Source organism: Hemiscyllium ocellatum, unplaced genomic scaffold (genome assembly GCF_020745735.1).
Source record: "Hemiscyllium ocellatum isolate sHemOce1 unplaced genomic scaffold, sHemOce1.pat.X.cur. scaffold_764_pat_ctg1, whole genome shotgun sequence".
Taxonomy (NCBI): Eukaryota; Metazoa; Chordata; class Chondrichthyes; order Orectolobiformes; family Hemiscylliidae; genus Hemiscyllium; species Hemiscyllium ocellatum.
Window position 1 is genome coordinate 63,440 of NW_026869222.1, and position 17,060 is coordinate 80,499.

The 17,060-nt window shown below is 47.8% G+C and overlaps 1 protein-coding gene across 4 annotated transcripts in view; it reads left to right on the forward strand.

The window, feature by feature from the left end:
• LOC132814242 (dual specificity tyrosine-phosphorylation-regulated kinase 1A-like) overlaps positions 1-17,060 on the forward strand; it is an 85,785-nt gene that overhangs the window by 20,483 nt on the left and 48,242 nt on the right. Inside the window, exon 1 of one of the 4 annotated variants that reach the window (XM_060823436.1) lies at positions 8,789-11,124. The exons of 2 other annotated variants lie outside the window; for them this stretch is intronic. In XM_060823436.1, coding sequence (XP_060679419.1) covers positions 10,992-11,124 — 133 coding nt within the window. In that variant the 5' untranslated portion in view covers positions 8,789-10,991. Of the gene's footprint in view, positions 1-8,788; positions 11,125-17,060 lie in introns of those variants that run through there. One more of the 4 variants, XM_060823433.1, reaches the window with a different exon arrangement.

Genomic DNA, 17,060 nt, shown 5'->3' on the forward strand with positions numbered 1-17,060 from the left:
TGATGAAGTGGGTAAAAATGGGGATGCTGTCTGGTGTCCTGGGGCCAATATTTATCCCTTGGTCAACATCAGTCATAAATAGATTAACTAGGCCATGACCACACTGTTGTATGTGGTTTCTTCCTACGTGCGAATTGGCTCCCACTTTTCCTCCATTAAAAACATTGAAAGGTGTTGAAAACATTAAAGGAAAGTCTTTCACTTTTTCTCTCTTATCATTGCTGTCAGCTTCGGGGCCAGACCATTTGAGGTTGATTCATCTCTCAGTTCAGACTGAGACAAATCTATGACCTCCATATTAATCATTGCATCATGAGCTGAACCCAGCTCTCTGAGCTGGGCTCTGTTTGATCCTTCTCCCACTTGACCTGTCCCTGTCACCTGATCGTGCCTAGGCCTCCAGTCCTATCTCCAGTCCCCTTGTGGCCCTAAGCCATGCCTTGACACCCCTGCCCTGTCCCTCAGATTTTGTCGATGTCCCATCCAAGCTCTGATCCATGCCTGCTCTGTCTTAAAGTCCTGTCTCTGCCCATAGTGGAGCCAAGCTGGCCCCTGTCTCCACTGTCTCCAAGGAGGTAGGTGGCCTGATGAACAGCATGCCTACAATCAGACTACTGAAATGCCAGAGGCCAAGGAAGGGGTGGCTTGTTGAAAATCCCTAGAATCACTGTCCACACTACACTCATGGGGGCCTGTGCCGTAAGTCATCCCTGTTGTTGGTTGACCTGTGCCAGGGTCCACAACTGTTAATCATCCTCCCTGGTGGCTTTTCCTACATTTCAGTCATCCTCCACCTTACTTGGCCGTTGCCTATCAATTATCCTCCTGTTGCTGGACAGAGTAATGCTGGGTTGTCCCATACAGACTGGTAATCATCCCCTTGTTGCAGTCTAACTCTGCTTGGGCTGATCCCCATCTGTCAATCGCCTCCCTTGTTGCTGTATAACCTGCCCAAAGGCCTGTACTTGTCAATCACCCCTCGTCGTTTAATGACCTCACCCCAGGACCTGCACCTGTCAATCGTTCCTGTTGCTGAGTGACCTTCCACCAGAGCCTGACCCTTTCAACTCTCCCCTGTTGTTGCTTAGTGACCAGAGCCTGTCCCTTACAATTGTCCCCTGTTACTGAGTGATCTTCCACCTGAGCCTGTCCCTTTCAATCATCTCCTGTTACTGAGTGACCTTCCACTAGAGCCTGACCCTTTCAATCATCTCCTGTTGTTGCTTAATGACCAGAGACTGTCCCTTTCAATCGTCTCCTCTTGTTGCTTAGTGACCAGAGCCTGACCCTTTCAATCATCTCCTCTTGTTGCTTAGTGACCAGAGCCTGTCCCGTTCAATCATCTCCTGTTGTTGCTTAGTGACCAGAGCCTGTCCCTTTCAATCATCCCATTGTTGCTGAGTGACCTTCCACCAGAGCCTGTCCCTTTCAATCATCCCCTGTTGATTGGCAGAACGATGCCAGGCCTTTCTACACATGTGAATTTCTACTCCTGTTGCTGGGTAACTCGTATCCCTGTTCCTGGGCAGGTAACCTAGCCTGTTAATCATTCTCTTTTTGCATTGTAACACTGCCTTGGTTGTAGATTAGAGTGGTGCTGGAAAAGCATAGCAGTTCAGGCAGCATCCGAGGAGCAGGAAAATCGACGTTTCGGGCAAAATCCCTCTATTCCTGATGAAGGGCTTTTGTCCGAAACGTTGATTTTCCTGCTCCTCGGATGCTGCCTGAACTGCTGTGCTTTTCCAGCACCACTCTAATCTAGAATTTGGTTTCCAGCATCTACAGTCCTTGTTTTTACTGCCTCATCTGTCAATCACCTCCAGGTACCACTGTGTAACCTAACTGACAGGGCTGGGCAGTTTTTTTCATCCCTCTGTTACTGTATAACCTGTCCTAGGGCTCATGCCTGTCAGTAATTGCCCTGTTGCTGTGTAACCTTCCCCTGCCTGTGCCTGTTTAATCATTCTCCTGTTGTTGGACAGAGCCATGCTGTAGCCTTCCATGTGCCTATCTCCCAGTTGCTAGGTAACCCCCTTCCCAGTTCCTTCTTGGTTACCCTGCTTGTAAGTCATTTGTCCTTATGCAGGGTACCACTGTCTGGACTCTTGTCCATCTTTCAAACGCCTCCGCCTTTTGCAAGGTGACCTCAGCCCAGGACCCAACCTTGTCAATCAACCCCCTGTGGTTCAGTGACTTTCCGCCAGTGTCCAGCCCAGTTATTAATCCCCCTGTTGCTGTGTAACCTGTCCCAGAGCCCATGCCTGTCAAAATCGCCCTGTTGCTGGGTAACCTTCCCCCGGCCTGCGCCTGTCAATCATCCTCCTGTTGCTGGGTAACCTTCCCCGGCTTGCGCCTGTCAATCATCCTCCTGTTGCTGGGTAACCTTCCCCGGCTTGCGCCTGTCAATCATCCTCCTGTTGCTGGGTAACCTTCCCCGGCCTGCGCCTGTCAATCATCCTCCTGTTGCTGGGTAACCTTCCCCGGCCTGCGCCTGTCAATCATCCTCCTGTTGCTGGGCAGAGCGGCGCCGGGCCGGCCTCGCCTGTCAATCTCTTACCCCACCCCCATTATCCGACCGCCCCCTGTTGCTGGGCAGAGTAGCTCACGAACCCCGCCCCTACTCTTTCGCCGCCCCGGCAACAGGCATCCGTCACTTCTCATTGGACCAGGCGGTCAGCCAATGGCAGTGTTCACAGCGCTGGGATGACGCTGCTTGTTGCTAGGTGAAGGAATTGCAACTCCGGGAATGGAAATTGTATCATTAATAAACGCTAAACTCGGGAAGGATGAATGAAATCTGATTGTTTGCGTGTACACATATATGTAGTCCAATATATTTCAAATTCCTAAATTAAATAAACTGATGTTTGACAACTGGGTGGTGGGAAGAGGGTGGTTTCCTTGTATCATGCCCATTCTTCCAAAGTCCATGGCAGCCCCAGCTGGTTAGACAAGTAGGAACTCTCCTGTGCAACACTGGAGACAACACAAGGGATCAAGTCTCCAATGGAGCACTGGTTTGTAGGCAAGGGGATAAGCAGTGGGACACGGGGTGAGGAAGGATGGGATCTCACTGGAACATTGGCTGTTGGGGTGTCGCTAACACTGGTGCTTCTGATTCAAGTACCTGCTTATCCTGCATTCTTGAGGTGGTGTTATGTTCAAAACTGCCTGTATGGAGGAAGTAGTTAACTCGTGCTGTACAGCTCTATGATTTTATGGCTCTATGACTTTATGACTCTTCCTTTCCTGGTGGATCAGCTCTGTGAATTGTAGGAGTCTAAATATCTTTCTCTCATTTTGATAACCTTCTAATTTCAAAACACACGCACAGATTCCTGCATTACCTCACCATATGGAGGAGGGAGGCTAAACAGCCTTTAGTAGCTTTATAAAAATATCATTGTGATTAACAACAGCCCTCAGAGCATGAAATGAACGCCTACGGTGCATCAGTATCACGACACTTGTGTCTGACTTTTCCTGGAGAAGTGAAACTTATTTCAAAACAATTCTTGTTTTGGTTCTGGGATCTGAAGCTGTAGCGTGGTACTTGACCTGTCCATCTGTTTCCACCTGGACTGTTCTTTACAACCATTTCTGCTCTGTTTCCCTCCCACCCTTCAGATTTCAATGGGATAACTCACCAGTTCACTGGGTATTGAGTAACAAATTCGCTCCTCTCCCCCTCCCAACCCCCTTTATTCAGGTGCAGTCTATAAATAAAACTGACACATCGATTAACAGTATCTCTCAAGTAAAGCTCACAACTTCAAAATTCGTCATGAGTTCAACTTTTAAAATGAACAGACATCCACGAGTCACTTGTTAGGTCATGTGTCACAAAGCCTAATATAACTTCATATTCAGCCTTGCCCCATGGCCTAGTGAGTCAGGCACTCCAGTCTATAGTCATGAGTGCGGCTGGATGTTTACCACCCCTCTATTTGACCACACAGCCTCAACCAGCAACGCTATTGCAGCCAACTGAGCATTGCAGCAGCGTCCTCTACTCTTTACTCTAGGTTCCAATGGTGGTTCGGACCAGGAGCAATGTACACTTGGTCACTGTGTAATGATCCAGGATGGAGGCCAAGAGAGGGAGGTGGTTGTGGACATGTTAGTTAATGGCAAGGAGCTATTTTGCTGGTGAGGGCACTTAATCGTAAGTCAGAGCCAGTCCATTTCACAGAGAAAGCACTTTGACACACAAAATGCTGGTTGCAGTTTTGTACTCTCTGTCACAAATAGCAATTGATTCATTTTTGTTAACCACAGGTCTTGAGGGATCTTGAGTGAGGCCAGGTAATGGAGTTAGCTCACAGTTCAGCTGTGATCTAATTGAATGATAGAACAGTGTGGTGTGGCTGAATGGCCTCCTTCTGTTCTTATGTTACAGGCTGAAAGAGGAACTCTTGTCGTGTAGTGCTATTTCCCTACTTCTGAGTCAGGAGGGTCAAATCCCACCTACTCCTGAGATGTGTAATAACTTCTCTGAACAATTAATGAGAAAATATTGTAGGAATTAACTCAAAATTTGCTGGATTAGACAAAATGAACAAAAAAAAGCCTGTCCTGTCAAAATGTTAATGATTAAGTGATGACCTAATGATAAGAAGAGTCACTGGTCTCGGTGGTCCTGTATGACAGGCTCACGGGGCTGAATGGCCTCCTCCTGCTCCTGTATACCAGACTGAGAGAGGGAGCCTCTTTCTGTTCTTGTGTAAGTGGTTTAAGGACGGGGCGCTGAATGAGTGCTTCCTGTTCCTGTACAACATAGTGAGGGAAGGGGGCTAAATGGCCTCCTCCTGTTCCTGTGTAACATGGTGAGGGAAGGGGGTTAAATGGCCTCCTCCTGTTCCTGTACAACATAGTGAGGGAAGGGGGCTAAATGGCCTCCTCCTGTTCCTGTGTAACATGGTGAGGAGGGGCCTGAATGTTTCTGGGGGAAAGAGAAGTGGGCACTGAAATTCATTGGGCCAGTGACAATAACTGTTTGAACAGCATCTGTAATGTGGTCCCCAGACACTTACCGGGAATGTAAATCAACTCCAATCTGACACAGGAGGTATGAATACATGTTGGTGATAGCCAAGGGTTTCTGAGCAGAGAGGGTGTGTGAGGAGAGCTGCCAGTATATGAATTACTGCTGAGTTTGGGCTAAGAGCTTGTGTCTCTTTGAAACATTATCTTGATATCGTTGGTGCATTTATGCGTTGATTCCAGTTGATGTTTGTACCTATGTCAGCATCCATCAGCCACTCCTGTTTTTAACCTTACCCATGTCTTGAGGAACCACCCCGGTCAGAGCTGACTGAGAGTAGATTGCACCCAATTGCTGAGCAGCTCTCTTGGTAATATGCAGAGTTGTTTCAATGTTACAGGATGTGGAAGGATTGCCAATGAGCCATCCATTATGATCAGTTGAGCATATGAGAGAAAGAGGAAGAGGCCATTCATCCCATTGTGCTGTGCTGGCTTTTCACTCAAGTTTTCCAAACAATAGTATTATCTCCTCTAAAGCCACAGAGCTCATTGTTCTCCTCCAAGCACAGTTTGTTTTTGTGATGGCTCTTCCTCCCTGTATTGCATATTTCTGAAAGTTGTAAGAAGAATGACTCATTCTTCTGTACTGATGATTTTCTTTGCACTTATTGCTCGCAATGAAAAGATTGTTTGCTGGGGCTGTGTTCCATACTGTAACATAGCAAACTTCGCGGATGATACTAAAATAGGTGGGAAAGCAAGCTGTGATGAGAAGATAAAGAGCCTTACAGGTGGCTATCAGGGGAATCAGTTTAGCTCAGTTGGCTGGATCATTGGTTCACATAGCAGTGTGGTGCTAACAGCATGGGTTCAATTCCCATCATTGGTCTGAGGTTACCATGAAGGACTCTCCTTTTCAATCTCTTCCCTCGCTTGAGATCTGGTGGCCCTCGGGTTAAGTCAGCACCAGTTGTTTACCTCTAATGAGAGAGCAGCATCTATGGTCTGGTAAGACTGTGGTGATACAAGAACAACAGAGTCCCAATTATGCCTGCTTCTTTATAGGATATGTTAACAATTCATGTTCCAGTCCTACTCAGGGCACCTCCCACAAATCTTTCTCTTGGGCGGCTCAGTAGTTAGCACTGCTGCCTCTCAGCACCAGGTTCCCAGGTTCAATTCCAGCCTTGGGAGACTGTCTGTGTGGAGTTTGCACATTCTCCCCTTGTCAGCGTGGATTCCCTCTGGGTGCTCCGGTTTCCTCTCACAGTCCAAAGATGTGCAGGTTAGGTGAGTTGGCCATACTAAATTACCCACAGTGTTAGGTCAGAGGGAAATGGGTCTTCGGAGGGTTGGTGTGGACTGGTTGGGCTGAAGGGCCTGTTTCCACACTGTAGGGGAATCTAAACTATATTGATAGGCGAGGAGAATGGGCCTGAATCCGGCAGATGGAGCTTACGTGAATGCACACGAGGTTATCCATGTTAGCTGGAAAAATAAAAAGTTATTATTGAAATGGGAAGCAGAATCAAAGTGCCTCAGTGTAGAGGGATCTGGGTGTTGGAGAAAATTACTGTAGATGCTGGAACTTGTATTGAAAATAAAATAAAAGCTGGAAATCACAGCGGGTCAGGCAGCATCCTGAGAGACAGCAAGGTAATGTTTCGAGTTCAGATGACTCTTCAGACATTAGCTCTGATGAAGAGCCAGCTAGATTTGAAACATTGGCTTAGGATCTGGGTGTCATTGTGCATGAACTGCAGAAAGTGGGTATGTAGGTCATAGAGTCATAGAGATGTAGAGCATGGAAACAGACCCTTCGGTCCAACCCGTCCATGCTAACCAGATATCCCAACCCAATCCAGTCCCACCTGCCAGGACCCAGCCCATATCCCTCCAAACCCTTCCTATTCATATACCCATCCAGATGCTTTTTAAATGTTGCAATCAGACCAGCCTCCACCACTTCCTCTAGCAGCTCATTCCATACATGTATCACCCTCTGTGTGAAAAAGTTGCCCCTTAGGTCTCTTTCTCCTCTCACCCTAAATCTATGCCCTCTAATTTTGGATTCCCCCACCCCAGGGAAGAGACTTTGTCTACTAATCCTATCCATGTCCCTCATGATTTTATAAACCTCTATAAGGTCACCCTTCAGCTTCTGACGTTCCAGCAAAGGCAGCCCCAGCTGATTCAACCTCTCCCTGTAGCTCAAACCCTCCTATCCTGGCAGCATCCTTGTAAATCTTTTCTGAAGCCTTTCAAGTTTCACAACATCCTTCTGATAGGAAGGAGATCAGAATTGCACGCAATATTCCAATAGTGACCTAACCAATGTCCTGTACAGCCGCAACATGACCCTCCCAACTCCTGTACTCAATACTCTGACCAATAAAGGATTAGCCCAGTTTTAGTCTCCTTACTTGAGGAAAGATGTGGTGGCACTAGAGGTAGTTCAGTGGATATTCACCAGGTTGACTTCAGGGATGAAAAGGCTGTTGTACAAGGAGCTGTCAAATATCTTGAGCTTGTACTCGCTCCAGTTTAGAAGAATTGGGGTGGTGTGGAATTTGATTGAGGCATCTAAATTGCTAAAAGGGATTGATCAGACAGGTGTTGAACAGATGCTTCCCCTTGTGAGATAGTCTAGGACAGGAGATCACAGACATAGAGTGAGATGAGGAGAAACTACTTCTCTGAGTTGTGAGAGTCGACTGCCCCACAGTACACAGGAGACAGAATCAATCAATCGATTCAAGAAAGATATCGATATGTTTCTGATGAAAAGCGGGATAAAGGGCTATGGGGAGCAGGCAGGAAAATGGAGTTGAGACCAGGGTAAGATCAGCCATGATCATGTTAAATGGTGGAGTGGGCTCAAAGGCCTGAATTATCCTCCCTCTGCCACTACCACCTCACTGCTCTGCGCTTTCTTCTAGTAAGTGTTCTGTGTGCCCACTCTATGGCTGGGAGACAGCATCACCATCCAGTCATGCTCTGAAACATTGCAGCAAGTGATTCACTAGCTCTGTGACCATCAGGAGCAGCACACCCAGGATGATTTATCCAAATCTGGGAACACTGAGGCTAGATCCTGAGTGTGGCTGATGAAGAGCTTACGCGAAACGTTAACTCTCCTGCTCCTCAGATGCTGTGTTTTTCCAGCGCTACACGATTTGACTCTGATCTCCAGCATCTGCAGTCCTCACTTTCTCCCTGAGAGTAGATCCTACCTGTGCAGTGGAATGGTGCACAGACTTGCCATGACACAGTTGGTGAGCATTTAACCATGTGCCAGCTATGAGCAGCCACCTTCCACTTCTCTGGAGAAGTCATATTGGACTCTTTCTCCAGATTCTGCCAGACTTGCTGTGTTTGATTCAGATTTCCAGAATTAGTGATATTTTGCTTTTAGCTTAAGGGTCTAATTCCTGTTGGTTACCCTGCCTTCCAGCAACCTCTGGGCAGAGGTGTTCCCTACTGGATTAGTGTTGGTGTGGGTCCTGTTGGCCCGAGTGCAGTCAGTCCTGTATGTTCATTTCGGGCTGGGGGAAGAAGTGAACGACAGTTCATATTTGATCCTTTTATCCATGTTGTTTCTCCTCACGCATACACACAAGAACAGGAGGGTGCAATGGAGGAGCTGGGGGAAGTATGTTGGACGGAGACAGAGGTGTTGATTGTGGTGCTGGGAGCGCGCTGAGACTAAGGCCAAGGCGGGGGCGAGCCTCCTGGCTGCTGCTAAATTTACTGCTGTCTCCTGACTATAAATGGAGCTGGTGTGGACACAGGGATCTGGACCATGCCACGCCAGCCGAGGACAGGGGAGAGTGAGAGGGCGAGCCTGGGGAGGTTCAGGCAGCCTGCAAGGATAGGAGGCAAGGCAGGACCCTTTCAGCCTCCCCCTGTGGACTTGCACACACCCCAGTTTGCTGCAGTGCTGTGATTGCAATGTGTGGAAAGCAGCCAGGGAGGCTTGCGTTTGCTGCCCAGCTCCTGTGTGTGTGTGTGTTGTAACCCTCCCTCCCCCTTGCTCCAGGTTCAGTCGAGCCTCGGCTTCCTGCCTGGGTGTGGACTCGAACTGATTTCTTCCAGCCAGCTCCCCTCCACAGCTGCTGTTGTCTGTTTGCGCCTCATCCCACTTACTGGATTAAAACATTAATTAAAACAAGAAACAAAGACCGGCGGCTTAGTGTAACGAAGCTTCATCAACCGGGAGGCAGGCAGATAGAGAAGAAGGAAATTGCAGCCATGAATAATTGAGTGTATTTTACCCGGCAGCCAGAGGGAACTCCTTCCCATACGGATTAAAAGAAGTTTACCCGCACCCTCCCATCCACCCGCAGGCTGTGCCGGGGCTGCAGGAGACGTTGGGGACAGAGAGAGAGAGAGAACGGAGAGCCAAAGGGAGTGTCCGGATCCAGCTGGAGATTCTTTTTTCTAATAAGCAAGCAAGTTTGAAGAAAGTCTCACCGTTCCCCTCCCTTTCCTGGGTATAACCGAAGCAATGCAGGGAGATGGAATAGAAATGGATCCCAGCAAGCAGCCCGGAGCAGGAATACAATGGAAGCAGCAGCTCCTGCGACCTCACAGCCAAGACAACTGATAGCCTTTAAACCCCAGCAGCTGTTTGAACACGCTCCTGTGCAGAACGGGCGTCGGGGGAGAAAGAAGAGCAACTTTTTCTTTTAATCCCGGCTCTTTCCCACCCGCCCTTCTCTGGGTTCCGGACTAGAGCAAGCTGTCTCTCCCTGTATCCTTCTCTGTGTGTGTGTGTTTCCTTGCTACTGCTCGCCACTTACTCCTTGAGCCGCTGACTGGCTGGGAACTTTCTCCACCCGTGGGCAACTTGGGCAACCTGTCATCAGGTTGGGTTTTTCAGCTCGGAGACGGTGGAGGTTTGACTGGAGCGTCCGCGTCCCCCTTCCCCGAGAGATCGACATCAGCTGAATTGCACCGAGACAAGTCTACAATAGCAAACGGAGGTGTAGAAAGCTTTGCTGTGACAAACGGGGGGCCCCCTACCTTCTCCGAAGCAGCTGGGAACCCATCTCCTGGGGCTTCCTACCTTGACAAACCGTGTGTGTGCGGGGACAGGCCCAGAGAAAGTCACTCGGCCCTTGAACTGGAGCGGGGTGGGGGGCTTGTGTTAAATTGTTTTATTTCGGTGGGTGCAGAGGTTCGTCCTGGTAGCAAGGGAGCTGTGGCAGCGCAGATAGAAAAAGAAGCTGGCCTCTGACGTGAGCGTGTCGTTTCTGGGATATATTTATGAGCCGAAGAGAGGACATTTAAACTCGTGCCTCTGTCCAGTTCACACACACATCACATGCAAAAACCCCCTACTGCCCAACATCGGAGCAAAAGGAGGACCCGAGAATTAGCAGCCAGCAGCCCACTTTTCACATTGCCTGTCAAAGTTAGAGACAGGAACCTGACCCCTGTGTGTATGCAAGACATTGGATAAAAACTGTTCACCTCGCCTCCTACAAGGTCATTTCAGCAACTTTGTCTGACTTTGAACCTATAGATCCTTTTCAAACCTGAAGCAGCTGAGCAACCTTTGGACTCCTTCCGTTTCAGTTTAGCGGAAATTTTCAATCTTTTTGTGATTCTTTGGGGGAACATTGGATGTAATTACAATGTGGTAACTTCCCAAGGACAAATATTGAAGGGATTATATCGACTTGAGTATTTATTTACCTGCAGCATCTGTCTGGCCACTTGCTGCTCTCAGCTTCCACCCACTGTGGCCGTTCAACATCCAGGTCCTGGTCGCTGCTCTCACCAGCTCGCTCATCATTTGAAGTTTCTGCTGTGGGAGTTGCTGTCCAATGTTTCTGTAGTTCCACACTCGGCTGAATCTTCCAGTCTGGTCGAAGGCACCTCCATTCAGTGCTCACTCCATCGCACAGGATTGTTCTTTCTGTCTTGCTGCTGATTTGTGAAGCCCAACAGACCCACATTGTGTTTTCTGCAGCTGTCTCCACTGTGCCAAGCTAGTTCCAATGGTGATCACCTCTGCCAGTGAAGTTGAACAGTCTCCCCCCAGCATGCTGGCTGCCCTGCAGTCAGAATGGATTAAGCAGGATCCCATTTGTTACCTGCCTGCCACCCACTGCAGCAAGAAGGCCTCTCGAAGTTAGTATGCTCTGCCTGTGCTGGGGGCTTGGGGAAGTGTGGGGGGTGGTGTTTGTTCAGGAATGTCACCAGTGTTTCCATACTGGGTGTGTGACTGTGTTCACGGCTCTCCATTGGAAGTACTGGTCTTTCCAACTCGGCCTGTGTAGAAAGGGCTTGCAGATGTTCATCCGGCTGAGGGGCTGTCTTAACAGATACAGGTCTATCGTAGAGAGTCCCAGTACTGAGTGTTAGGAGATAGATTTATGATTTGGAGATTTAACTCCAGGGTTAACTGTTGTATTGTCTGAGTACTGTTGAGCAGTGTGGGTCCTGGAATAAATAGTTCCCATGTTACTTGTCTAACCAGCAGTAACTCACTGTCCTTCCAATTCTCCAGCTTGCAAACTGCATTGATGTTTCCCACCCTGTTGCCTTGAGGAGTCGGTGCTTCCTTTCTTGTATTATTGATTGTGATCCTCCTTTCTGGTTCAAATGGTAAAGGAGTGAGGCGTGCTGATTGTTTGCAACTAATATACTGCCTCCCTGAGCCATTCAATCCTGGCCTCATATGTCTGGTGCTCTAGTGGAGGCGGCCTCCTCGATCTAGTCCACTGTGGCTATGATTCAGCCCATCCTGACAGCCGGGTAGTGGGGGCCCTTCTAGGACACTGCTGAATTCTGGTGGTTTGATCATCCTGGGTAGAGACTGCCCGGTCTCTAGCTGTCAGGGCGAAGACTCCAGGCGGCATGCTGCATTGCCAGGTGAATGGGACGTTGTGCCGATTCTGTGCCATCCAATTCCAGAGATTTGGTATTCAGCAATCCGAACTGTTGATGCTTCCATCTTGTAACAGAGCTTTATGATTAGACAACCTCATTTTAAATAATAAATCAAATGGTGACGCAGTTAACATAGCTTCATACACTTATCCCAGGAGACATGGAGCAGACAATGTCACTGCTTTAGGACACCGTTCACTTGCAGTGTTGGTGTAGAAACCGTTTTGATACAAACATGTCTCTCTGGTAGCCCACCAGTGGGCACAAGTGGATGTCTGGTACCAGTTTGTGAGACCCGTCAGGCAGATTCTGTACTTCTCACTATGGCCTGCGGCAGAGGACTGAGTGAGGGGGTTGGTCTCGCGGTAAGAGAGAGTGTGTTAACGTTGGGGTCAGGGTATGCTTCTCGCCAGGAGAGGTGGGGTGGGTGGGGCTTTAGGAGTTCTGTTCACTTAACCGCCCTCTCCACTTGCCAGCTACTTATTACCCAAAGGTAGAATCAGCAAGCGAACAGGAAATATTTTAAAAACTGAGAAGAGACACAATCTGAAAATGTCGTCCATTTGTTCTAGGTTATTGACAAAAAAAAAGGAGGGTATATGTGGCCCCTCACAGGATTGGAGAGTTTGACGGTCGGAGCAGATCATCAGAACAAAGATTTATCAGTGACACTGTAGATCAGGTCTGCTGGTACAGGGCTGACAGCCAAATAGAATGTTAGAATGACACAGGCAATGGAGGGATGTGGGAGGGGGTAGAAAGACCATGGTCCTCCCAGATGGATGGCAGGACAAAGAATATTTATATTTGTCTGCTATGTGCAACTCTGCTGGAGTTCCTGTCCTAATCACTGTCCAGTCAGCCCTGGGTTAGAGAGTGAGGGGAAATCAGTCAGGGATCCTGCTCCTGATCACTGTCCAGTGATCCCTGGGTTAGAGAGAAGGGAGGGGAGGGGAGGGGGAGATCAGCCAGAGTTGCTGGTTGTTCAGGTACTGGGCAATGGATAGTGCCTGACAGTAGATGTGATTCTTAGTGATGTTGTAAATCTTGTTGTAACTTTGGATATTTGTTTCCCTGAGAGGTCATTTCCTGGAATTATCTTTCCAAAGTTTGAGAGGTGAACAGAACAGAACAGAAGCTCTGCCCCAGGCCATTCCACTGCTGGTCTTCTATGGGATCTATGATAGACATGTCTGAGAGTGTAGCCCTGTAGAGACAGCTACTGGCTAAGTATGAAGGTGTGATCTGAGTGAGAAGATTATGATGTGTGTTTTCAATTACTTCATGGTACTATGGTGTCCACTTCACCTGTAAATGTTAGATTTTGCAGCTCCTATGGGGGTATGTTGTGAAGGGCCCATCACAGGCCTGGATATCCCCAGTGAGTGCTATTCTGATCAATGGGGTGAGCGCACTGTGCATCCAATTCCTTTTCTCTTGTTAACAACAAGGAGTGCTACTTCTGCAAATGAAGTGTGGTCTGCACTGCCCAGTGTCACAGGAAGCCTTTATTCATGATGCTGTTGTGATGGCAGAATGCAGGCAGTCTTCAGTTTTACAGTAAATCGCCTGCTCCCTAAGAATTAATGATTGAGACTGTATCCTTGGCCCCCTCATATATCTCGCCTACATCATCCGGTCCATTGTCTGAAAACAGTGCTAGTTTTCTCATGTACTCTGACGTAGCTGTACCTCAGCACTAGCTCACTCGACTCCCTGCTGTACTCTTGCTACGTTAGCAAACTGTTTATCTCACATTCAGTGTATAGAATATCTTCCAGTTAAATATTAGGAAAACTGCTTTTGGTCCCCAGCACAATCTTTCTTCCCAGGCTCTCGACTCCAGACTTCTCCAAGGCTGTGATTAAGTTAGTTTGTTTGCAGTCTTGATGCTGCATTCACCCTGCGATGATTTTTCTGTTGTGAATTAATGCCATTACTGAGTTATCTATTTCCATCTCCATCGCCTTCACTGTCTGTGTCACCTCCTCCAAGCCCTATATCTATCCCTACCTCTGTATATTCCTCCAGTCTGTACATAACTCCCCCTGCCCCACATCCAATCTTTGTATCTTCCTCCAGTCTGTACTCCCTTCCTATCTCTGTAACTTCCTCTGGGATCTCTGCTGTCTTCCAATTCTAGTCTCTTGAGTATGCCCATCTGATTTCTTTCACTCTGCCATTGGCTGCTGTGTTTTGAAATCTCTTGACTTTAAGCTCCCTTAAACCTCTCTTCTCTCTCATCATGGTTCTTAAAATTGGTCTCTTTGATGAGGCTTTTGGGCCTCTGACTGAATACATTCATGTGTGGCTAGGGTCAGGTTTAATTTAGAAATGTAGCACCTTGTGCTGACAAAGCTGCTGCATCAATGTAGATCAGTATTTGCAGAAAGAATACTGCCCTGAACCAGCCACCTCAAGACTTCTTTAAAGCCATCAATGCGCCAGTGTTAATGGGCTTTCCATTAAGCAGCAGACAGTCTCAGTATTAACACTGATAAGGCCCTCACTTCCTGTTTGGGTGATGTGTTCATTAGCTGACTAATCAGCTAATACAGTGTAGCTGCTGTGTGCTGTACTGGAATGCAGCCAGATACACTGCATTTTGACTCCCATGTCCTGATCAGATCTTTCCTGTACATCACACCTTCCTGGTACCCTCTCTGGTGCAGTGTGGAGGCACTTCTTTACTTTGTGTTCCTGCCGGAAAACCGTTCCTTGTTGAAACACACAGAATTCTCAGGATTGATGCTGAGAGTCAGTTTCTTCCTCTTTTGTCTGGGTTACCCTTTCAGGAGAAGGGGTTGGATGTTTCCACTTTTTCCTTTGTGCAGTTTCTCAGCTTTGTTTCACGTTTTTGTTGAGTAGCGGAATAGACTTGAAGGGCTAACTGGCTACTCGAACTCCGTCGTCTCGAGTTCTCGGGTGTTCTCTCTCTTTTCATGTTAAGACCATAAGACATAGGAGTGGAAGTAAGGCCATTCGGCCCATCGAGTCCACTCTGCCATTCAATCATGGCTGATGGGCATTTCAACTCCACTTACTAGCATTGTCCCCGTAGCTTTTAATTCCTCATGACATCAAGAATCTATCAATCTCTGCCTTGAAGACATTGAGCGTCCCGGCCTCCACTGCACTCTGCAGCAATGAATTCCACAGGCCCACCACTCTCTGGCTGAAGAAATGTCTCCGCATTTCTGTTCTGAATTGACCCCCTCTAATTGTAAGGATGAGTCCACGGGTCCTAGTCTCCTCGCCTAACGGAAACAATTTCCCAGCGTCCACCCTTTCCAAGCCATGTATTTTCTATTAAGTCTCCCCTTAATCTTCTAGACTCCAATGAATATGATCCCAGGATCCTCAGCCATTCCTCGTATGTTAGACCAACCATTCCAGGGATCATCCGTGTGAATCTCCGCTGGACACGTTCCAGTGCCAGTATGTCCTTCCTGAGGTGTGAGGACCAAAACTGGACACAGTACTCCAAATGGGGCCTAACCAGAGCTTGTGTTTATCTTTTGTGCACATTCTGCCTAGCCTGCCCTTCCTCTTGTCTCTTCCTCCCCACTCCGTTTCTTCACTTTTTCCAGTTGTGTCCTTCTAATCCTCTTCTGCTTACTCCTGTCTTCAACTAGTGGGCCAGGGAATACTGTTCTGTTCTAACCAATAGAAACGTAAATAAGTTGGACCTTTCCTTATGCTCTACTAGTTTGGTGGGGGGTGGGGGAGTTGTCAAAGGAGCACACAATCTGAGTTTGGATGAGGAGCAGAGGGGAATCTGCAGGAGGAAGGGTTAGTTGGAAGAGCAAATTGTTGCTGTCTGACAGTTGCAGACTATTCAGATGAAATCTTAGTGCTTGTAGGCGTTGGGTACGGTACAGGGAAAACCAGAGAACAACTTGAACTGTGAATGTGCATTTTCAGATAAATCATGAGGCCACACATATTGGGCAGGTTGCAGCATTTACTTGCCTGTGCTGTGTGAGGCTCTCGAGAATCTTGTGTCTTACAGCACGGAAAGAAGCCTTTGGCAGATCATGTCCAGGCTGGTCATCAAGCAAATATCTATCCACATGAGTCTTGTTTTCTAGCACTTGGCCAGCAGCCTTGAATGCTGTGCTATTTCAAGTGATTATCTTTTTCCAATTTTTAATAAAAATTTGTTTGTGGGATGTGGGTGTCGCTGGCTGGCCAATATTTATTGCCCATCCCTAGTTGCTCCCCTTGAGAAGGTGGGGGTCAGCTGCCTTCTTGAACCACTGCATTCCATGTGCTGTAGGATAGACCCACCATGTTCCTGAGGGAGGGAATTCCAGGATTTTGACTCAAAATATTTCTTAAATGTTGTGGTGGTTCCTGCCTCTACCGCTCTTTCAGGCTGTGTTTCAGATACCGCCTGATGGGTGAAGAAATGTTTCCTCAAATTTTCCAGAGTACTTTCTCAAATCCCCCCCTAAAATTCCTGCTCCTGATCTTGCTTTTGCTGGGGTGTGGAGGTTAGTGACCGGAGTTTGGGAGGAGGCAAGTCTTAGGAATTTGTTTTTGGAATCTGCCTACTGACCCCAGAGTCCACAGACTGAGTGGTAAGGGCCACATTCGATGAATGGACCTTTGGGAAAGGCAAAGCAGGGTGATTGGCTGCTATACACTACTATAAATCAGAAGAGATTCGAGAGTTGGCCTTTAGGAGTTTTGTAATTATGAATAAACGAGTATATTCTTTAAAGGCTCTCCTTTGGTTGTAGGAAACTTGGCGTCCTGGAGTGTGTCTGCTGCACTGAACCAGCTGGATGGCTGCTTTTAGGCACACTCCCTCACAACTGAACTCTGCCTGTTCCTGGGTTCAATGTGCTGAGATGGAGACTCTGTTAACCTGCTCGAGTCACTGGGCATTGGTGTCCAAACTGGAAACCGAAAGGATGCCACTTTCCGTAAACATCTCCATGTTATAAAATAGCTTCCATGCCACTTGTAATGGAGGAGTTTCTGAGCAATGGGGCTGTGGAAATTGGTGGTGTGTGGATGACACACACACACACACACACAAGGATGACTGGTTATGATGTTTGGTTTGTCCAGAAATAGTCTGCAGCTGATGACTGTAAAATTCTAACTGTTTTGCCACGTTGTGTGATGTCTGTCAGTGCTCTAAGTGCAGGATATAAATTAGTGCT